Source organism: Rhodotorula graminis (assembly GCF_001329695.1).
Source record: "Rhodotorula graminis WP1 unplaced genomic scaffold RHOBAscaffold_1, whole genome shotgun sequence".
NCBI lineage: Eukaryota > Fungi > Basidiomycota > Microbotryomycetes > Sporidiobolales > Sporidiobolaceae > Rhodotorula > Rhodotorula graminis.
Window position 1 is genome coordinate 350,256 of NW_017264928.1, and position 16,255 is coordinate 366,510.

General features: G+C 68.0%; 7 protein-coding genes across 7 annotated transcripts; 5 read left to right on the forward strand and 2 right to left on the reverse strand.

The window, feature by feature from the left end:
- Positions 1-90: 90 nt before the first annotated feature.
- On the forward strand, positions 91-3,333 carry RHOBADRAFT_50532 (uncharacterized protein; the record flags this gene model as incomplete). Its single annotated transcript, XM_018415367.1, has 13 exons — positions 91-121; positions 212-334; positions 460-666; positions 730-819; positions 888-1,015; positions 1,081-1,260; positions 1,322-1,464; positions 1,535-1,708; positions 1,788-1,854; positions 1,931-2,014; positions 2,088-2,176; positions 2,257-2,413; positions 2,489-3,333. The coding sequence occupies 13 exons, from the start codon at positions 91-93 to the stop codon at positions 3,284-3,286; spliced, it is 2,271 nt and encodes a 756-aa protein (XP_018274058.1). The 3' UTR covers positions 3,287-3,333.
- Positions 3,334-3,646: 313 nt separating this feature from the next.
- Positions 3,647-5,655, forward strand: RHOBADRAFT_50533 (uncharacterized protein; the record flags this gene model as incomplete). The annotated part of the gene is made up of 4 exons (XM_018415368.1): positions 3,647-3,778; positions 3,852-4,274; positions 4,348-4,560; positions 4,627-5,655. 4 exons carry the CDS (start codon positions 3,647-3,649, stop codon positions 5,653-5,655), a joined length of 1,797 nt encoding a protein of 598 aa, XP_018274059.1.
- Positions 5,656-5,957: 302 nt separating this feature from the next.
- RHOBADRAFT_50534 (uncharacterized protein) lies at positions 5,958-7,359 on the reverse strand (the record flags this gene model as incomplete). The annotated part of the gene is made up of 4 exons (XM_018415369.1): positions 5,958-6,203; positions 6,324-6,456; positions 6,582-6,770; positions 6,859-7,359. 4 exons carry the CDS (start codon positions 7,357-7,359, stop codon positions 6,010-6,012), a joined length of 1,017 nt encoding a protein of 338 aa, XP_018274060.1. The 3' UTR covers positions 5,958-6,009.
- RHOBADRAFT_31053 (uncharacterized protein) lies at positions 7,358-8,326 on the forward strand (the record flags this gene model as incomplete). Its single annotated transcript, XM_018412943.1, has 3 exons — positions 7,358-7,360; positions 7,793-7,844; positions 7,923-8,326. The coding sequence occupies 3 exons, from the start codon at positions 7,358-7,360 to the stop codon at positions 8,324-8,326; spliced, it is 459 nt and encodes a 152-aa protein (XP_018274061.1).
- Positions 8,327-8,773: 447 nt separating this feature from the next.
- RHOBADRAFT_22927 (uncharacterized protein) lies at positions 8,774-9,912 on the reverse strand (the record flags this gene model as incomplete). Its single annotated transcript, XM_018412583.1, has 6 exons — positions 9,823-9,912; positions 9,607-9,732; positions 9,409-9,536; positions 9,187-9,322; positions 8,915-9,109; positions 8,774-8,821 (listed from the first exon to the last, which is right to left on the reverse strand). Coding segments are annotated over exons 1-6 (708 nt in total), but the record flags the coding sequence as incomplete, so codon positions are not given.
- Positions 9,913-10,705: 793 nt separating this feature from the next.
- Positions 10,706-13,157, forward strand: RHOBADRAFT_47823 (uncharacterized protein; the record flags this gene model as incomplete). Its single annotated transcript, XM_018415051.1, has 7 exons — positions 10,706-10,934; positions 11,030-11,337; positions 11,413-11,854; positions 11,941-12,116; positions 12,196-12,324; positions 12,397-12,953; positions 13,022-13,157. The coding sequence occupies 7 exons, from the start codon at positions 10,706-10,708 to the stop codon at positions 13,035-13,037; spliced, it is 1,857 nt and encodes a 618-aa protein (XP_018274063.1). The 3' UTR covers positions 13,038-13,157.
- Positions 13,158-13,479: 322 nt separating this feature from the next.
- Positions 13,480-16,007, forward strand: RHOBADRAFT_50538 (uncharacterized protein; the record flags this gene model as incomplete). Its single annotated transcript, XM_018415370.1, has 4 exons — positions 13,480-14,091; positions 14,222-14,689; positions 14,752-15,356; positions 15,459-16,007. The coding sequence occupies 4 exons, from the start codon at positions 13,480-13,482 to the stop codon at positions 15,844-15,846; spliced, it is 2,073 nt and encodes a 690-aa protein (XP_018274064.1). The 3' UTR covers positions 15,847-16,007.
- Positions 16,008-16,255: the final 248 nt, after the last annotated feature.

Below are 16,255 nucleotides of genomic sequence, written 5' to 3' on the forward strand. Positions count from 1 at the left end.
CGAGCGAGTTTGGCACCTCCCGACTGGAGTCGCCGTGCGGAGAGGTCGCTTGCTCCCTCGCCCTCTTCAGCCCGCGAGCCGACCGCGGTCATGGCCAGCCTCATCCAGCTCATCCGACAACGTGCGTCCACCCTCTTCCTGTCCCGCCCCGTCCCCTGTGTCCTCGCGCTCACCGTCCGCTCCACATCTCGGCTGCCCGCACCTCTCGCAGGCTACCTCGACACGATCCGGGCCGTGCCTGCGCGATGGAAGGTCCTCGTCGTCGACCAGCACACCCAGCACATGCTCCAGTCGGTCCTGTCGACGTACGACGTTCTCGAGGAGGGGATTCAGCGTGCGTCGCGTCACTCGTCCGCCTTCCCTTTCCTCTCCCTCGCTGGCCCGAGCAGGCCGACGAGAGAGCGCAACGGGTAGTTCTGCGACCTGAGCAACGCTGACCATGTGTTTGCCTCCCTGCAGAGGTCGACCTCATCACCTCGCACCGCCAGCCTCAGCCTCGACTCGCCGCCGTCTACCTCCTCATGCCAACGACGCAGAACGTCGACCTCGTACTGCGTGACCACAACCCGACACCGCCACCTGCGCCTGGCAAGAGCTCGAAGAAGCAGGCTCCCGGACCTCAAGAGCCACCTCGGTACGCGGCGGCCTACGTCAACTTCATGGAGGGTGCGTCCCCTTCTCTCTTTCGCCCTCGGTGAGCGTGTCCTTACGCTCAGGCCTTTGTCGCAGGCATCAACGACGCGCTCGTCGGGCGACTGACCGACAGCCTGCCCGAGGAGTACCTCCAGGGCCTCAAGGAGCTGTACATCAACTTTCACGGTGCGCCCTCGCTCTCCTCCTCACGCCTTCCCTCTCACGACGCGATCTGACATGCCTCATCCGCGCAGCTCTCGAGCCAAGGGTGTTCTCGCTCCGCACGCCGCACAACTTCCAGACCCTGTACGGCCCGCCGGATCAGCAGCCCGACCACGCCATCGCTCGGTGGGAGGACGACATTGGCTGGATGTCTCGCTCTGTGCGTCCCTCTCGACCTCAGTCAGTTGGCGAGGACGATCCTGACCGAGCTCGAGCGGCCCGCAGATCGTCAACGTCCTCGCGACGCTCGGCGAGTACCCGCTCATCCGGTACTACCACCCTCCCTCTGGCTTCCACCACATCCTCGGCCCTGGTGCGACCGTCGGCGAGCCCATAGGGAAACGTCTCGCAGACCGAGTGCAGGCCGAGATCGACGCCTACGCTCGGGACAACAGCAACTTTCCGGTCCGTCCTCGTCCCCCTTCTTCCTCCCTCCCTTTCGAGACTGACGCTGCGCCGATCGCAGCCCGTCTCGGACCCGCCACGACCACGCGGTGTGCTCTTCATCACGGACCGCTCGATGGACCTCAACGCGCCGTTCCTGCACGAGTTTACGTACCAGGCCATGTGCAACGACCTGCTCGACGTCCAGGACGGGCAGCGGTACCGGTGCGCCCCCATCTCTCTCCTTCCTCTTCCTTCCTCTCGAGTGGGACCTGACGCGCCCAACCCGCCGCAGCTACATCTTCACGAACGAGCAGGGGCAGGAGGAGGAGCGCGAGGCGGTCCTCTCGGACGACGACAAGGTGTGGTGCGAGGTGCGGCACATGCACATGAAGGACGCGCTCGACAAGCTCATCGCCGACTTCCGGTCGTACGCTGGCGAGCACGGCGGGACCTACGGCGGGACGAGGTGCGTCTCTCCCTTTCCCTCTTCGCTCGAGCCCCTTCTGCGGAGGACAGCGACTGACCTCACCCCTCTCATCTCGCAGCACGAGCATCAACGACATGAAGGACATGCTCGCGAGCCTGCCGCAGATGCGCGAGGTCAAGGAGAAGGTGCGTCCCTCTCGCTCTCGCACCCCCCCCCATCTCAAACCGGAACCCGAACTCACTCTCGATCTCTTCCCCACAGCTTTCGCTCCACCTCACGATGGCCGAGAAGTGCATGACGCTGTTCGACAAGAAGAAGCTGCCGGCGAGCGCCAACGTGGAGCAGGTGCGCCCACCTCGCCTCGATTGAGAAGGCCGAGCAGGTCGACCACGTATTGACACTCTCGCGCGTTCTGCAGTGCTGCGCAACGGGCGTGACGCCCGAGGGCAAGACGCCCAAGACGCTCGTCGAGGAGATGGTGCCGTTGCTGAGCGATCGTTCCGTCAGGTGCGCCCGCCCTCGTCCCTCCCTCCGTCTCTCCTTCCCTGCGTCGTCGAGCTCACCCTCGCGCCTTCGTACACCTCTAGCTCGACCGACAAGCTGCGCATCATCGCCCTGTACATCATGCACCGCGACGGCGTACCCGAGGGCGACAAGAAGCGCCTGTATCAGCATGCTCGGCTCGCCCTGCACGAGATGGACGCCATCGACAACCTCAAGCACCTCGGCGTCAATGTCGACAAGGTCCGCTCCACTTCCTCTCCCTCGTCCGCACTCGCCCCCGTCGTGTGACTGACGCTCATCGTCGTCGCCTTGCAGGACTCGGGCAAGAAGCGCAAGGCCCTGTTCAAGCAGCGCGAGGAGGACGACTCGTACGACATCTCGCGGTACCAGCCTCAGCTGCGGTACATGCTCGAGGAGCACTTTGCGGGCAAGCTCGACCACTCGATCTTCCCGTACGTCCGCGACGCGCCGGTCGGCTCGTCGTCGACCCTGTCGCGCTCGTCCGCCTCGCCTGCGGCCAACGCGCCGCCGTCGACGGGCTCGCTTCGGAGCGCACGGCCGCAGTGGACGAGCCAGAAGGCCAAGCGGGCCGTCGACGCGCCCAAGCAGCGCGTGCTCGTCTTTGTCGCCGGCGGCGCCACCTTTTCCGAGGTGCGCAGCGTGTACAAGCTGTCCGAGGCGGCGCAGAAGGACATCTTTCTCGGCACGACGCACCTCGTCACGCCGCACCAGTTCGTCGCCGACTTGTCGAGCCTCGAGCGCGGCGGCTCGGCCCACACCGACAAGGGCTTTGCGCCCAACAAGGGCAAGCCGTTGCCGCCTCGAGCGCCGGGCATCCCGCAGGAGGCGCTCGACCGGCGGTACTACGTCAAGGTCGTCGCGCCGCCACCGCCCGTCGCCGCTGCACCGCCGCAGGCTGCGCCCGAGGCGAGCCGGCGCCCGTCGTCGATCGCGTCGAGCCTGACGGGCCGCGCACCGTCGTCGCAGGGCTTGACGCCGACGGCGAGTGCGAGTTCGGCCCCAACGAGCGCGAACGGGAGCCCGAGCAGCGGTGGGGCGAGCGCGAGCGGCGGCAAGATTAAGAAGAAGGGGTTCCTGCGCAAGCTCATCTGAGGCCATTCGTCCTTCTATCCCTGCAACTGCCGTCACAGTCTATTCTGCGATCGCTTGTTGAGAGTCCTGCAGAGACCGAGAGAGTCGAGCGAGCGCCTCAAGAGTTGCCCTCGAGCAAGAGCAGACTTGGCTTCGACAGCTCGTCCAACCTCGACACCTCGCCTCTCGCCCTGCTGCCTGACGCGGGCGTTCTCGCGCGTCAAAGCGCGCAACGTGCCGAGCTCGCGCATTGCAACACGCGCTCGAGCGACCCACGCCGGCCCGCCTGCCCTCGACCAACTTCGCCGTCTCATCTATCTTTCGGTCCACCCCCGCCGCACCACCCGCAACGGCGCAGCAACTTTGCCGAGACCGCCCTAGATGGTGGCAGCACCCGTACAGCACCCGTCGAGGTCGCCTCAGCAGATGGTGGGCAGCTCGAGAGGGCCGGGCGACGAGCTCGAGGTGGGGACGAGTCGGCGCAACGGGCAGGACCAAGGGCCAGGACGCAAGGTGAGCACCCGCCACTTTCAGAACACTGCTCATGGTGGTGGTGCACAGGCGCTCACCCGCTCCCGAACCGCAGCGCACCGTCGTCGACCTCACCCTCACCGACTCGGACGACGATGACCACCGCCGCGACCACGACGAGGGCTCCGACTTCGAGACGCTCGTCAAGGCGTCGCCTGTGTTGGCGCGCAAGCCCCCGCTCAAGGCCGTCCTCGTCCGCCGCTCGCCCGCTCAAGTTCCTCGGACCGGCCCCGCCTCGCTCTCGCCATACCCGAACCCTCTACCGCTCCTGCGCCCCGCCATCGAGGAGTTCGACACGCCCATCCGCAAGCGCGCCCACTCGACCGAAACGCCCGCCGCTCAGAAGCGAGTGCGCGGGCCCGACTCGAGCGTCGACGAGCAGCCCCGAGGTCACGACTCGCCTGCGCACCCGCCGTCGCCGCCGCTCATGCCGACCGTCACTCGATCTGTCGACACGTCGTCCGAGCCCACCGTCAAGGTGCGCTCGTCGCGCTCTCTCTCTCTCTGCGTCGTCGAGCAGGAGGTTTACGGAACTGACGACCGACGCACAGATCCACGCCGAGGTGTCTACGTCTGCTCCTCAAGAAGCACGAGTCGATCAAGATGGCAAAGCTGTCGTGACGAGCGGCGAGTCGGCTGCGCAGCAGAGCGCGGCTGGCGCGCTCTCGGGCGCCGTCATTGGACCAGTACTCGCGGCCGCCCCAGGCGCGTCCAAACCTGCGCCCAACGGTGTCTCGCACCTTGCCGAGGTTGACAACCCCATGGTCCGTCCCCTCCATCTTCGGTCTTGCCCGTCCTTACCCTGTGCGCTGACTCGCTGTCCTCCACAGGCGCCGCCGCCCGTCCCGAACCCTGCGCCCTCGCCTACCCGCTCCCGCAACACCCACACCTCCTCGTCTCACCGCCGGCGAGTAGAGCAACAGCTCCTTGCCGACCGGCATACCTGTCGACGCCCGCCGACCCCTCCCTCCCTGCCCAAGTTCGTCAACCCGACTTGCCTCGCCGACATTGTCTCGTACACGCCCTCTCTCCCCGTCATCCTCCCGCACGTTCGCTTCGACCCTTCGAGCAGGGCGCGCTCGTCGGAGCCCGCAGGCAGCCCCGAGCTGGGCATCGCGCGCGCGTCCTCGACGACCTCGAGCGCGAGCATCATCCTCGCCGCCAACGTCTCGCCTCGTCGTCGAGAGCGTACGACCGGGTTCGTCGAGTCGTCGGAGGACTACTGGGCGCACGTCATCCCCGACCTGCCCGACTGCCCGCACGTCGGCGACGACATCGCCTTCCTCGACCCGGTGCGGGACGAGCGGCGGTACCGCCCCGGCCTCGAGCCGAGCGCGCTCCCGTTGCGCGACGTCCCCGTCGAGCTCTGGGCTCGCGAGCTCGCGAGCCCGGTCGTGGTCGGCGTCGAGGCGAGTGCGGCGCTCATGCGCGCGGCCAAGGTGCCCGACGCGTGGGGGAGCGAGGCGGCGAGCGAGCTGGCGCAGAGGGAGCACGACGCGAGGCGGGCCGCACGACGAGCGAGACGAGAGAGACGGGCGGCACGACGGGCGGCGACGAGTGACGCGAGCGGCAGCGACGCCGAGGGCCGGGACGGGAACGAGCGGCGGCGAGGCGTCGACCGCGCGAGCCTGCACCGCGAGACCGAGACCGGGCTCCAGGAGCGCCTGCGACGGCTCGACCTCGTCCTGCAGCTCGACGAACCGGGCTCGGCGACCGACTCGGGCGCCTCGTCGTCGACGGGCTCGAGCGGCGACGGCGACGACGACGACGACGACGACGACGACGCGCCCGGCCTTACGGGCGGGAGAGGCGCTCGAACTCGAGCTACGGCATCTAACGTACTAAGCTCTCATGGCTAACGTACTAAGCTCTCATGTTTCACGTACTAAGCTCTCATGTTTGAACAATAAAATGAAGGCCCCTCGACGAGTCGACGGACGAAGAGGGCGGGTGACGGGTGCGTGGGCAGGGCAGGGCGCGGGACTCGAGCTAGTCGAGGAGGATTCATTCTTGTCTGCAACTCGCTGTGCCGCGACTAGAGCAAAGGCGACCGAGAGAGGCTCGAGCCCGAGAGCTTGCGCTTCCCTTTCCGCTCTCGCTCCTTCTGTGGGTTGCACGAGACACGCAGGCTCTCTCGCTCATCATCTCTGCTCACTCAAAGGGCTGGCAGACGAATTCGATTGCACGCCTCGCCGCCAGTCGCTCGCTCGCACTCAGTAGCGCATCTTGCTCTCGAGTCGGACGCCGAGTTTGTCGCTCACCTCGATGCCGAGGCGCTGGCTCTTCTCCTTGACGATGCGCTCGGTCTGGAGGCGGCGCAGCTCCTCGAGGCGGCCCTGGTCCATGAGCTGGTCGGCGGCGCTGTTGGCCTTGGTCGTCGCCGCGCGCCGGTACGAGGCGCGTGCGGCTGCGAGCGTGGGAGGGCGCAAAGCGTCAGGATCCGCGGTCTCATGCGCAGCGCGTCGTGCCCTCTCGAAGCGAGGGGCCACGTCGCGCCGAGAGAGGGAGAGCGAGACCGCCGACGCACATTCCTCGTCCTTGCGCCAGTCGTACGCGTCGCTCTTCTCGACCGTCTCGCCCATGCGCACCGCCGCCATCTGCTTCTCCCACTTGCCGATGTCGTAGTACTTGTCGTGCGGGAGCGTGCACGTGTTGTAGTCCTGCAGCGGCGAGGGCGAAGAGGCCGGGACAAAGAGGCTCAGGGTGCGCTCCTTCGGCTCGTCCTCCCGACCCACCGCCTGGTTCACGACATCTATGGGGGGAAAGGAGGGATGTCGAGACGCACCTCCATGAACTGCAAAAAGATCTCCTTCTCCTTGGCCTTGGAGAGCGTCTCGGGGTTGATCGTCTTCTCGCCGATGAGCCAGGCGTGGAACTCGTCGGCCTTGTTGTACCGGTCGGCCTCGGTCAGGATGCCGTGCGCGCCCCAGTTGACCGTCTGGAGGCCCTTCTTGGCGCGCTTCTTCTCCTCGCGCTGCGGGCGGGGCGAGAGGGAGGTGAGCCGGCACAGTTCGACGAGCTGTCCCACCCAGAGAGAGAGAAAGAGAGAGCGGTGGACGCACCTTTGCCCTGCGCTCCTTCTTCTCCTCGCGCCTGCGCCTGCGCTCCTTGTCGTCCCTGTCCCTCGGCGACCGCGAGCGAGACCTCCTCCTGCGACTGCTGCGGTGCCGCCTCTCGCCATGGCGGTCGCGCGACCTCGAGCGGGACCTGGAGCGGTCGGTGTCGGAGCCCGAGGGGCTGGGCGAGCGCGTGCGGCGCCGCGAGGAGTGGTGGTGGTGGCGCGACGAGCGGTCGTCGTCGTCGCGGTCCTTGCGGCGAGAGGGCGAACGAGAGCGGTCGCGGGCGGTGCGAGACCTGCTGGTGCTGCGGTCGCGGTCCTTGGCCCGGTCGCGGTCGTCGCGGTCGCGCCTGGACGAGCGGTGGTGGTCGCGGTCGCGCTCATCAGGATGGGGGCGCGAGGAGGACGAGGGGCCGTCGCGCGGGTCCGGCCGGCGGTGCTCGTTGCGCGAGGACGAGTGGTGGGAGCGCTGCGAGTGGCCGTCTGGGCTCGGCGAGCGCGCCATGGTCGTCGTGAGCTCCGAGGACGAGAGCCTCGAGCGAGCCGACGTGAGACGAGGCTGCACCGCTTGACCCGCTACACTTGCATCAGGCTCAAGCACGCCCAAGAGCTTCCACTTGCACCGACCGACGCCTGCGTCCTCGTCCCGCACCGCTGCGCGCTGTCCTCGCCTCGTGAGTCTCTCTGTCCCCCACCTTGGAGGGTTCGTCCTCGCGCTCCTCGTCTCGCCTCGGCCGCGAGGGCGTTCAAGCTCGCGCAGCCACACTGGACTCTGCTCAGTCAGCCGGTCGTGTCAGATGCGAGCCCTGAGCTGACTCCCTCTCGTCGTGCACGCCCCCTCCTCTCGCAGCTCTTCTACCTCTCGCCCTGCCGTCAACGCTCCACACATGGTCCGTCCTTCTGTCGACCGTCGACAGCGAGCCATACTGACACTCGAGGCCGCGCAGACGTCCCTGCCCAAGATCTCGCACGTCCTCGAGCTGTGTCTCTGTGCGTCGCTTCGCCTCCCTCTCCCTTCCTCCTCGCGCTCTCGTCGTGGCGCCGGGAGTTGACCCGCACGCCGAGCAGACGCCCGTCACCTTCCCACCTCGGTCGCCTTCTACTCGAACACGCTGCGCCTCGGCACGCCGTACCTGTCCAACTCGAGGATGGCCGGCTTCTCGCTCGGCCACACGACCCTCCTCCTCTTCCAGCGCGGCCTCACCTCGTCCGACAGCGTGCTCCCCTCGGGCAGCGTCATCCCGGGGCACGGCCCACCAGGCATCGACGACCCGCCGGCGCTCAAGACGCACTTTGCGCTCGCCGTCGACCGGCCGGACGACGTCGACGCGTGGGGCGACGAGCTCGAGCGCGGCGGCGTCGAGGTGACGGGCCGCGTCACGTGGCCCGCGGGAGGCAAGAGCGTTTACTTTGCCGACCCGGACGGGCACGTGGGAGAGATTGCGAGCCGAGGGATCTGGCCGCACTACTGAGTCCCTAGCTCTCGCGACGGCCTTGCGCAATGGACATCTCGCTTTCACTCTCGGGACCGCTCGAGAGAGAGACTCGCATGGCGGCGCAACTCTATCGGCGTTGCGCACTCGAGAGAAAACCCCTCCTCCGCTCGTCTCGCCGCAGCACGCTCGAGCCCCTCACACCTCGAGCAGCATCTCGTCCTCGTCCTCCTCGGGCTGCATCCGGCTCAGCGGCACATTGTTGTGCACGAACGGCTGGTCGTCGCCCGTCCCGAGCGCGGGCGCGCCCGGCTGAGCGCCCCTCGGGCCCTCGACCGGCGCGCTCACCGTCTCGCCCGACGCGCCGACGAAAGACGTGCCCGTGCCAGACGGGGCCGAGGGCGTGTCGGCGGTCCACGAGGGCGCGGGCGGGAGCGCGTCCGAGGGCGTGGGCGCGTCGAGCTCCTCGACCGCCGTGTCGAGACCCTCGTCGCGCATGAGGAGGTTGACGAGCCGGACCATTGGCTCCTTGACCTGCGTGCGCAAGTACGAGGACGAGAGTCAGTCATGATCGAGAGGGGAGACCGGCGCAGGAAAGAGAGCCAGAGAGAGAAGGCCAGGACGCACCGACGGGACCGCCTCCTTGGCGTGCGCCTCCTTGATGACCGGGTACACGCCGCGCTTGCGCATCGACTCGCGGTTGTGCCTGCCCGTCGCGAGCAGGACGAGCGTCTCGACGAGGATGGTGCGGATCTGGGCGTCGGGCTCGCGCTCCTTCGTGGTCGGCAGGAGCTGCAGCTCGGCGGGGAGCTCGTCGAGGACCTGGTGGCGGGGAGCAAAGGTCAGGGGCTGCAAGGACGAGACGAGAAAGAGACACGAAAGGGAGAGAGGGGGCGCACGTCGATGTCGAACTCCTCGTTGCCGCACAAGGGGAGGAGGAGCTGCACGAGGAGGTCGATGCAGCCCTCCTCGGCCGGCCCGTCGTTGGACGAGGCTACGAGGCGCGTGTGCCCGGCCTTCTCGAACGCCGCGTTCCTGCAAGAGGCCTCCAAAAGTCAGGGCTCTGGGCAAGGGCAGTCGACGAAAGGCTAGAGGAAGAGAGGGAAGGGGCGCGAGCGCACTTGATAGTGGACGCGACGCCGCCCCGCCGGATCGTGGACGGGTGCTCGGTGAACGAGATGAGCTTGGCCAGTGGCGGCTCGATCGTGCGGTCAGGCGTCGCGAGGAGGAAGGCACGGCCTTGAGGCAGCTGCGGGGCGACCAAGAAGCGAGGGTCAGGCTAGACTCGAGGGAGATACAGAGAGGGAAAGGCGACGCACGAGCGAGACGTTGGCAAAGACGGACGCGAGAAAGTCGTAGTTGGCGTTCGGGTTGTACTTCTTGCCCTCGCCCTTGAGGAACACCTCGAGGAGCAAGTCGAGCGCCGCAATCTCCTCGGTCGCCGTCTCGAGCTTGGCCATCTTGGCCGCCGGCGCGTCCTCGTGCACGTTGTCGTCGGAGGCGCCCTCGGGCGCGGGTGACGGCTCGGACGTGACGATGGTGAACGGGACGCGGAGGGCGAGGATCTGGCGCGCGACGGCGTCGAGCTTGCTCATGTTGGACAGGAGCATGCACGCGAGGTCGGCGAGGAGCGCCTTCTCGTCCTGCGAGTGCGGGTGCGCCGGGTGCAGGTGAGTGAGGGCACGTAGGCGACGAGAGGGGGGGGGAAGCGAGAGGGGACGCACGATGATCATGCGGACAAGGCCCGTGACGAAGCCCGGGAGCTTGTGGAGGCGCAGGACGACGTCGAGCGTGCTCGAAAGGTTGATGAGGGCCGAGAGGGCATCGTGGGCGATGATCTGTGCGCGGTGAGGGGAGAGAACGGAAGGGGAGCCGAGAGGAGGATCAGGTCGGTGGATCCGGGTGAGGGCGAGGGCGTGCTCGCTCTGGTCGTGCACGCGCGACGACCGCAGAGGATGGAGCGAAGGAGAGAAGGGTGGACGCACCTCCTGGTCGGCGCACATGGTCGCGAGTTGCTCGACATGGTGTTCGCGGAGGAAGAGCTTGCGCTCTGGTGCGTCAGGGGCGGTGTAAGGCCTGTTGCGCGGGTGCAAGGTGAGCACTGGTGGACTGAGTAGCGGGCAAGCTGTCGAGGACAGCGAGGGTGGAGCAGGCGAGAGCGAGAGTGAGCTTACAGGAGCGAGGCGAGGGCGATGCGGCGAACTGGGGCCTGCGGGTCCTGGAGGAACTGGAACAGCTCGAGGAGCTGCTGGGTGGTCTGTGTTGCGGCCATGGGCGTGGCCGGTGCTGTGGGTCGAGTGGTGCGAGGACGAACTGATGAAGTCGAACCTGCTCCTCAAAGGTTGCCCCGCTCCCTCGCCCTCTCTCCTCCTGTCCTGCACCTCTGCTCCCGCTAGCCACCCATCCAGAGCTCCTACCATGGCCTTCGACCAGCAGCCCGTCGCCCTCCTCAGCGTCTACGACAAGCAGGGCCTCCTCCCCTTCGCCCAGGGCCTCGTCGACCAGGGCGTCCGCCTCCTCGGCTCCGGCGGCACCGCAAAGGCCATCCGCAACGCCGGCATGACCATCGACGACGTCTCTGACATCACCAAGTACCCCGAGATGCTCGGCGGCCGCGTAAAGACCCTCCACCCGGCAGTCCACGGCGGTCCGTCCTCTCCTCCCCCTCCTCTCGTCCCTCACCAGCCCCAACTGGCTCGACCTCGGCTTCCTTCCTGCACACACTGACCCTTCCACCAACAGGCATCCTCGCCCGCAACATCCCGTCCGACGCCGCCGACCTCGACGCACAGAAGATTGCCCCCATCGCCGTCGTCGTCTGCAACCTGTACCCGTTCAACGAGACGATCGCCCGCATCCCGCCGCCCTCGATCCCCGAGGCCGTCGAGGAGGTCGACATTGGCGGCGTCACCCTCCTCCGTGCCGCGGCCAAGAACCACGACCGCGTCGTCATCCTGTCCGACCCCAAGGACTACGACGAGTTCCTCGCCCAGTACAAGGCCGGCAACGGCTCCGTTTCGGACGAGTTCAAGCAGCGCATGGCCGTCAAGGTGCGCACCCTGTCTCTGTCCAGGTCGAGCGGGACGAGCGGCCTCAACTAACCCGCTCGTTCTCCCACCCCGCAGGCCTTTTCGCAGACGGCCGCCTACGACACGTCGATCGGCAACTACTTCCGCCGCCAGTACGTGTCGGCCGACGCGATCGGCGCCGCCCCGGCCGACCACAAGGCGGCCCTCACCGAGCACGCCCAGCAGCTCACGCTCCGGTACGGCGCCAACCCGCACCAGAAGCCCGCCCAGGCCTACGTCACCGAGGGCAAGCTCCCCTTCTCGGTCCTGAGCGGCTCGCCGGGCTACATCAACCTCCTCGACGCCCTCAACTCGTACGCGCTCGTGCACGAGCTCAGCCGCGCGTTCGAGCCCGCAAAGGCCGCCGCCGCGTCGTTCAAGCACGTGTCGCCCGCCGGCGCTGCCGTCGAGAGCACCCTCTCGGCCGACGAGGTCAAGGTGTTCGACGTCGACGGCGTCGACCTCACGCCCGTCGCCTCGGCCTACGCTCGTGCCCGCGGTCCGTCCTCCTCCCCTTTTCTCCTCTGCGCCCGATGTTCCCTTCCTCGAGCCCTCCCTGACCAAGCTCTCGCCGCTCTCCCGCAGGCGCCGACCGCATGTCGTCGTTCGGCGACTTTATCGCCCTGTCGCACACGTGCGACGTCGCGACGGCCAAGATCATCTCGCGCGAGGTGTCGGACGGCATCATCGCGCCCGGGTACGAGCCCGAGGCGCTCGACATCCTGCGCAAGAAGAAGGGAGGCAAGTACTGCGTCCTCCAGGTGCGTCCTCGTCTCTCTCTCTCTGTCTCTCTTCCTCTCCCTTTCTCGAGCGCGTCCTGACGACCCTCGTTGCCCGCAGATGGACCCGTCGTTCAACCCGAGCTTGATCGAGACGCGCCAGGTGTACGGCATCACGCTCGAGCAGCGCCGCAACGACGCCAAGATCGACGCCAGCATCTTCTCCAACATCGTCTCGAAGAACAAGGACGTGCGTCCTCGCTCCCCCTCTCTCCTCTCGCCGCCATCGTCGATCTCACCTTCTCCTCGATGCCGCACACAGCTGTCGCCGCAGGCCCTGACCGACCTGATCGTCGCGACGACGGCGCTCAAGTACACCCAGTCCAACTCGGTCTGCTACGCGTACAACGGCGGCACGGTCGGCCTCGGTGCGGGCCAGCAGTCGCGCATCCACTGCACGCGCCTCGCCGGGTCCAAGGCCGACGCCTGGTGGCTGCGCCACCACCCGCGCGTGCTCGACTTCAAGTGGCGCAAGGGCATCAAGCGCGCCGACCGCGCCAACGGCACCGACGTGTTCGTCACGGGCGAGATCTTTGACGCCGAGCCCGCCGGCTCGGAGCGTAAGGAGTGGGAGGCCCTGTTCGCCGAGGGCGAGGTGCCGAGCCCGTTGACGGCCGACGAGAAGAAGAAGTGGTTCGACGAGATCAAGGGCAAGGTGTCGCTCGCGAGCGACGCCTTCTTCCCGTTCCCGGACAACGTGTGGCGCGCGACGCGCTCGGGCGTTGGCCACTTTGCGGCGCCGAGCGGGTCCGTCATGGACTCGAAGATCATCGAGACGGCCGACGAGTCGAACGCCGTCTACGTCTTTACCGACCTCCGGTGCGCCCCGCTCTCTCTCCCTCTCCTTCTCCAATACGGTCGTACTGACCCTGTGCTCCCTCCTGCAGCCTCTTCACCCACTAAACGAGCCAGCCCGCTCGACCCCTTTCCTCCTGCTGTGCCCCTCTCTCGTTCCCTTTTGTAGCTCCGCAGCAGCCCCCAGACGGCTTCAACCCCGCGCAGTATCGACGTTTTGACTTTCCCCTGTCTCTCGTCGCACCGAGAGAGTGCGGTTGGGCTTGCGAGAGGCGACGAGCGACCAGTCGACACCTTTCACGAGGAAGCGGACGCGCGAACCATCTCGTCTCGCTCGCGCACAGAAGGGCGGTCTGGCCACTATCGAGAGCTTGTACACCCAACTCTCGCAAGCCATGCTGTCCACGTCTGCGAGCGAGAGCGGTGCTGCTGCGGGGCGAGCCCGTCGTCCGAGTCGGCCGCCGTCACGGTCGACCTCCTTCTCTCGCTCCCACACACGCCGTGCTCGAGTGGGCAGGGCACACAGCTCCCCGGTAGCACCACCCGAGCCATGGCAGCCGCCTCTCCCGCCCCCTCGCCCAACGGCGGCTTCGCCGTCCCCCGCTCTCGCCGCAGCGCACGAGGCGGCACCTCGACTTCTCGCGCCGGCCCGACCACCAAGGGCAACACGGCGGCGGGCGACGCAGACGGCGACGAGGCCATGACGGACGACATGCGCATCGCCGTGTCGGCCCTGGGCCTCATGCGCGAGGGCGGCTCGGCGGCGAGCGCGAGCGACGGCCCTCCCCCTACTCCCGCGGCCGACGCCGACCACAGCAGCACCGCCCAGGAGCACTACGCCGTGCCCTCCCTCCCCTCTCGCTACCGCGACGCCTCGTCCTCGCGCCGGTCCGACCCCTCGCGCTCGACCTCGACCACGAGCACCGCCTCGGCGTCCGAGACCTGGACGGGCGCCACGAGCGACACGGGCTACTCGTCGCCCAACGGCTCGGCGAGCGTCGCCGGGACCGTCGGCGACACCGACATGCTCGGCGACGGCGCCCACGGCGAGGAGGAGCAAGGGCCTGACCCGCGCTTCATGGCGCGCGTGTCGCAGCTTCCAGTCGTCAGCAGCGGCATCGAGTGGTACGAGCGCAGCAAGGCCAACTCTCGCGTCGTCAAGGTGCGCCCCCTCCCTCTCCCTGTCCTTCGCCCCCTTCCCCAAGAATCACGCTGATCCTCTTCCACCCTTTCACGTGCCCCTCCCTCGTCCCCCTCCCTTGTCCTTTTCCTCCTCCTACGCCCATGCACAGTACGGCGCCGGCCTCGTCGAGTCGTCCTTCTCGGCCGTGTCGCGCCCCGTCGCCAACGCGCTCCCGCCGCTCGGCCCGCTCGACGACTTTGCGTGCCGCCAGCTCGACCGCATCGGCGCGGCCGGCGCGTCACCGGGCCGCAAGTCGCCCTCGACGGCGCTGCACCCGTACGGCGCCGACGACGAGGCGCGCGAGCAGCCGCACCCGCACGCCGACGGCGACGACGAGATGCGCCGCAGCGCTCGCGGCGGCGACATCGGCCCCGAGTTTGAGCCCGTGTCGGAGCGCGCACTCGCCGAGCGTCGCTCGTCGGCGTCGGCGGCGCACGACGGGCAGCAGGTGGCGACGGTGGGGGGCGGAGCGGGCAGGTCTCGGTGGCAGACGGTGCTGCTCGAGGCGGGAGGACTCGGTGCGGCCGTCAGCGAGGAGAGCCTCAAGAGCTTGCGGTATTGCCTCCAGTGGCTCCTTGTGCGTCCTTGACCCTTCACCCACGCCGTCCAAGCCGACCCTGACCCGACATCCTTCCACAGTACGCGACCGCGCACCTCGACCACCAGATCGGCACCCTGCGCGACTTTATCCTCTCGCTCCGGGCCCACACGACCTCGTCGTCGGCCTCTTCCTCCTCCAACGCCCTCGTCGCCGCCTCGGCGTCGGCGCACCTCGCCCAGATCAAGCACGACGTGGTCGAGACGATCCGCAAGGTGGTCGACGTCATGAGCAAGTACGCCGGCGCCGCCCTGCCCGAGCAGGCCAAGCGCTACGTGCGCCAGTGCATCCTCGGCCTGCCCGTCAAGTGGGCGAGCGCGATCGAGGGCCGTGCGGGTGGCATGAGCGGGCGCACGACGAGGGAGAGCACGGTCGACGGGAGCGAGCTCGGGACGCCGAGGCCTGAGCGCATGGGCGACGCCTACTTCCCGGGCTCGGGCGCAGGCGCGACGGGTGCGGGAGCAGGAGCAGGAGCGGCAGGGCAGCAGGACGGCGAGGGCGCGCCCGGCGACGAGGGGACGCAGGACCCGGCGCTGCGCCCGACCGAGGAGGCGGCCGACCGCATCCTCACGTTCGCCGTCGAGAGTCTCGACATGCTCCGCTCGGTAACGGGCATCTTCAGCGAGTCGGTCGAGCGCGCAGAGACGTGCGTCCCACCTTCCTCTCTCTCTCTCTTTCCCCGCCCCTTCTCGATCGACGCGTACTGACCTTGCCCCTCTCCCACCTCCTCTCGCGCGCGCACACGCAGCTGGATCGAACGCCTCCGCATTGTCGGCCTCGACCGCCAGCGCCAGCAGCGCGACGCCGCCGACGTCGGCTCGGACGACGGCGCCATGCTCCCGCCGGCGCTCCCGCCGGTCGGCAGCGCCGCGTACGGCGACGGTGGCGACGACGGAGCGGGATCGCGTACGCCGACGACGGGCACCAAGCGTCGGCGCTCGACGCCGTCGTCATCGGCGCTGGCCAAGTCGAGCAGCACGGGCTCGAGCGTCGACGCGGCCGAGTCGGCGGCGGCGGTCGGCGCGACGACGGCGGTCGAGGCGGGGCAGGCGATGGACGAGGGCGACGAGGGCGTCGTGACGAGGCGCAAGAGGGGCGCGTGGCGCGCCGAGGCGGCAAAGAGTGCCGCCGCGTGACGAGGAGGACGCACCCTTCTTCCTTCCCTTACCCCCCTTCCCTCTCTGTCTCTACACGCCTCTTTCCTCTCTCTCTCGATCTCTCCCTCTCTCTACTCTCGTTACTCTCCCCCTGTACCTGTTGTGTCTTGTCTCGCAATCTCACAGCGCGCTTGGCTCGAACGTCGCTCAGAGCTCCTCGAGAGCTCGTCGTCCGCAGAGGGAAGCTCTGCGACACAGCGAGGGTCGCGAACGGCCTGCAGTGCGTGCAGCGCAGAGTCAAGAGCGCGAGCGACCGTCCGGAAAGCTCGAGAGCTGCCTCGAGAAGTGCATCCTCGAAATCGGCTTCTCGCTCTCGCTCTCCTTCGCGTGCGAGCGCAGACGGAGAGAGTCAGGTCAACATTGGCATAGACAGCGACATGCACTAAAG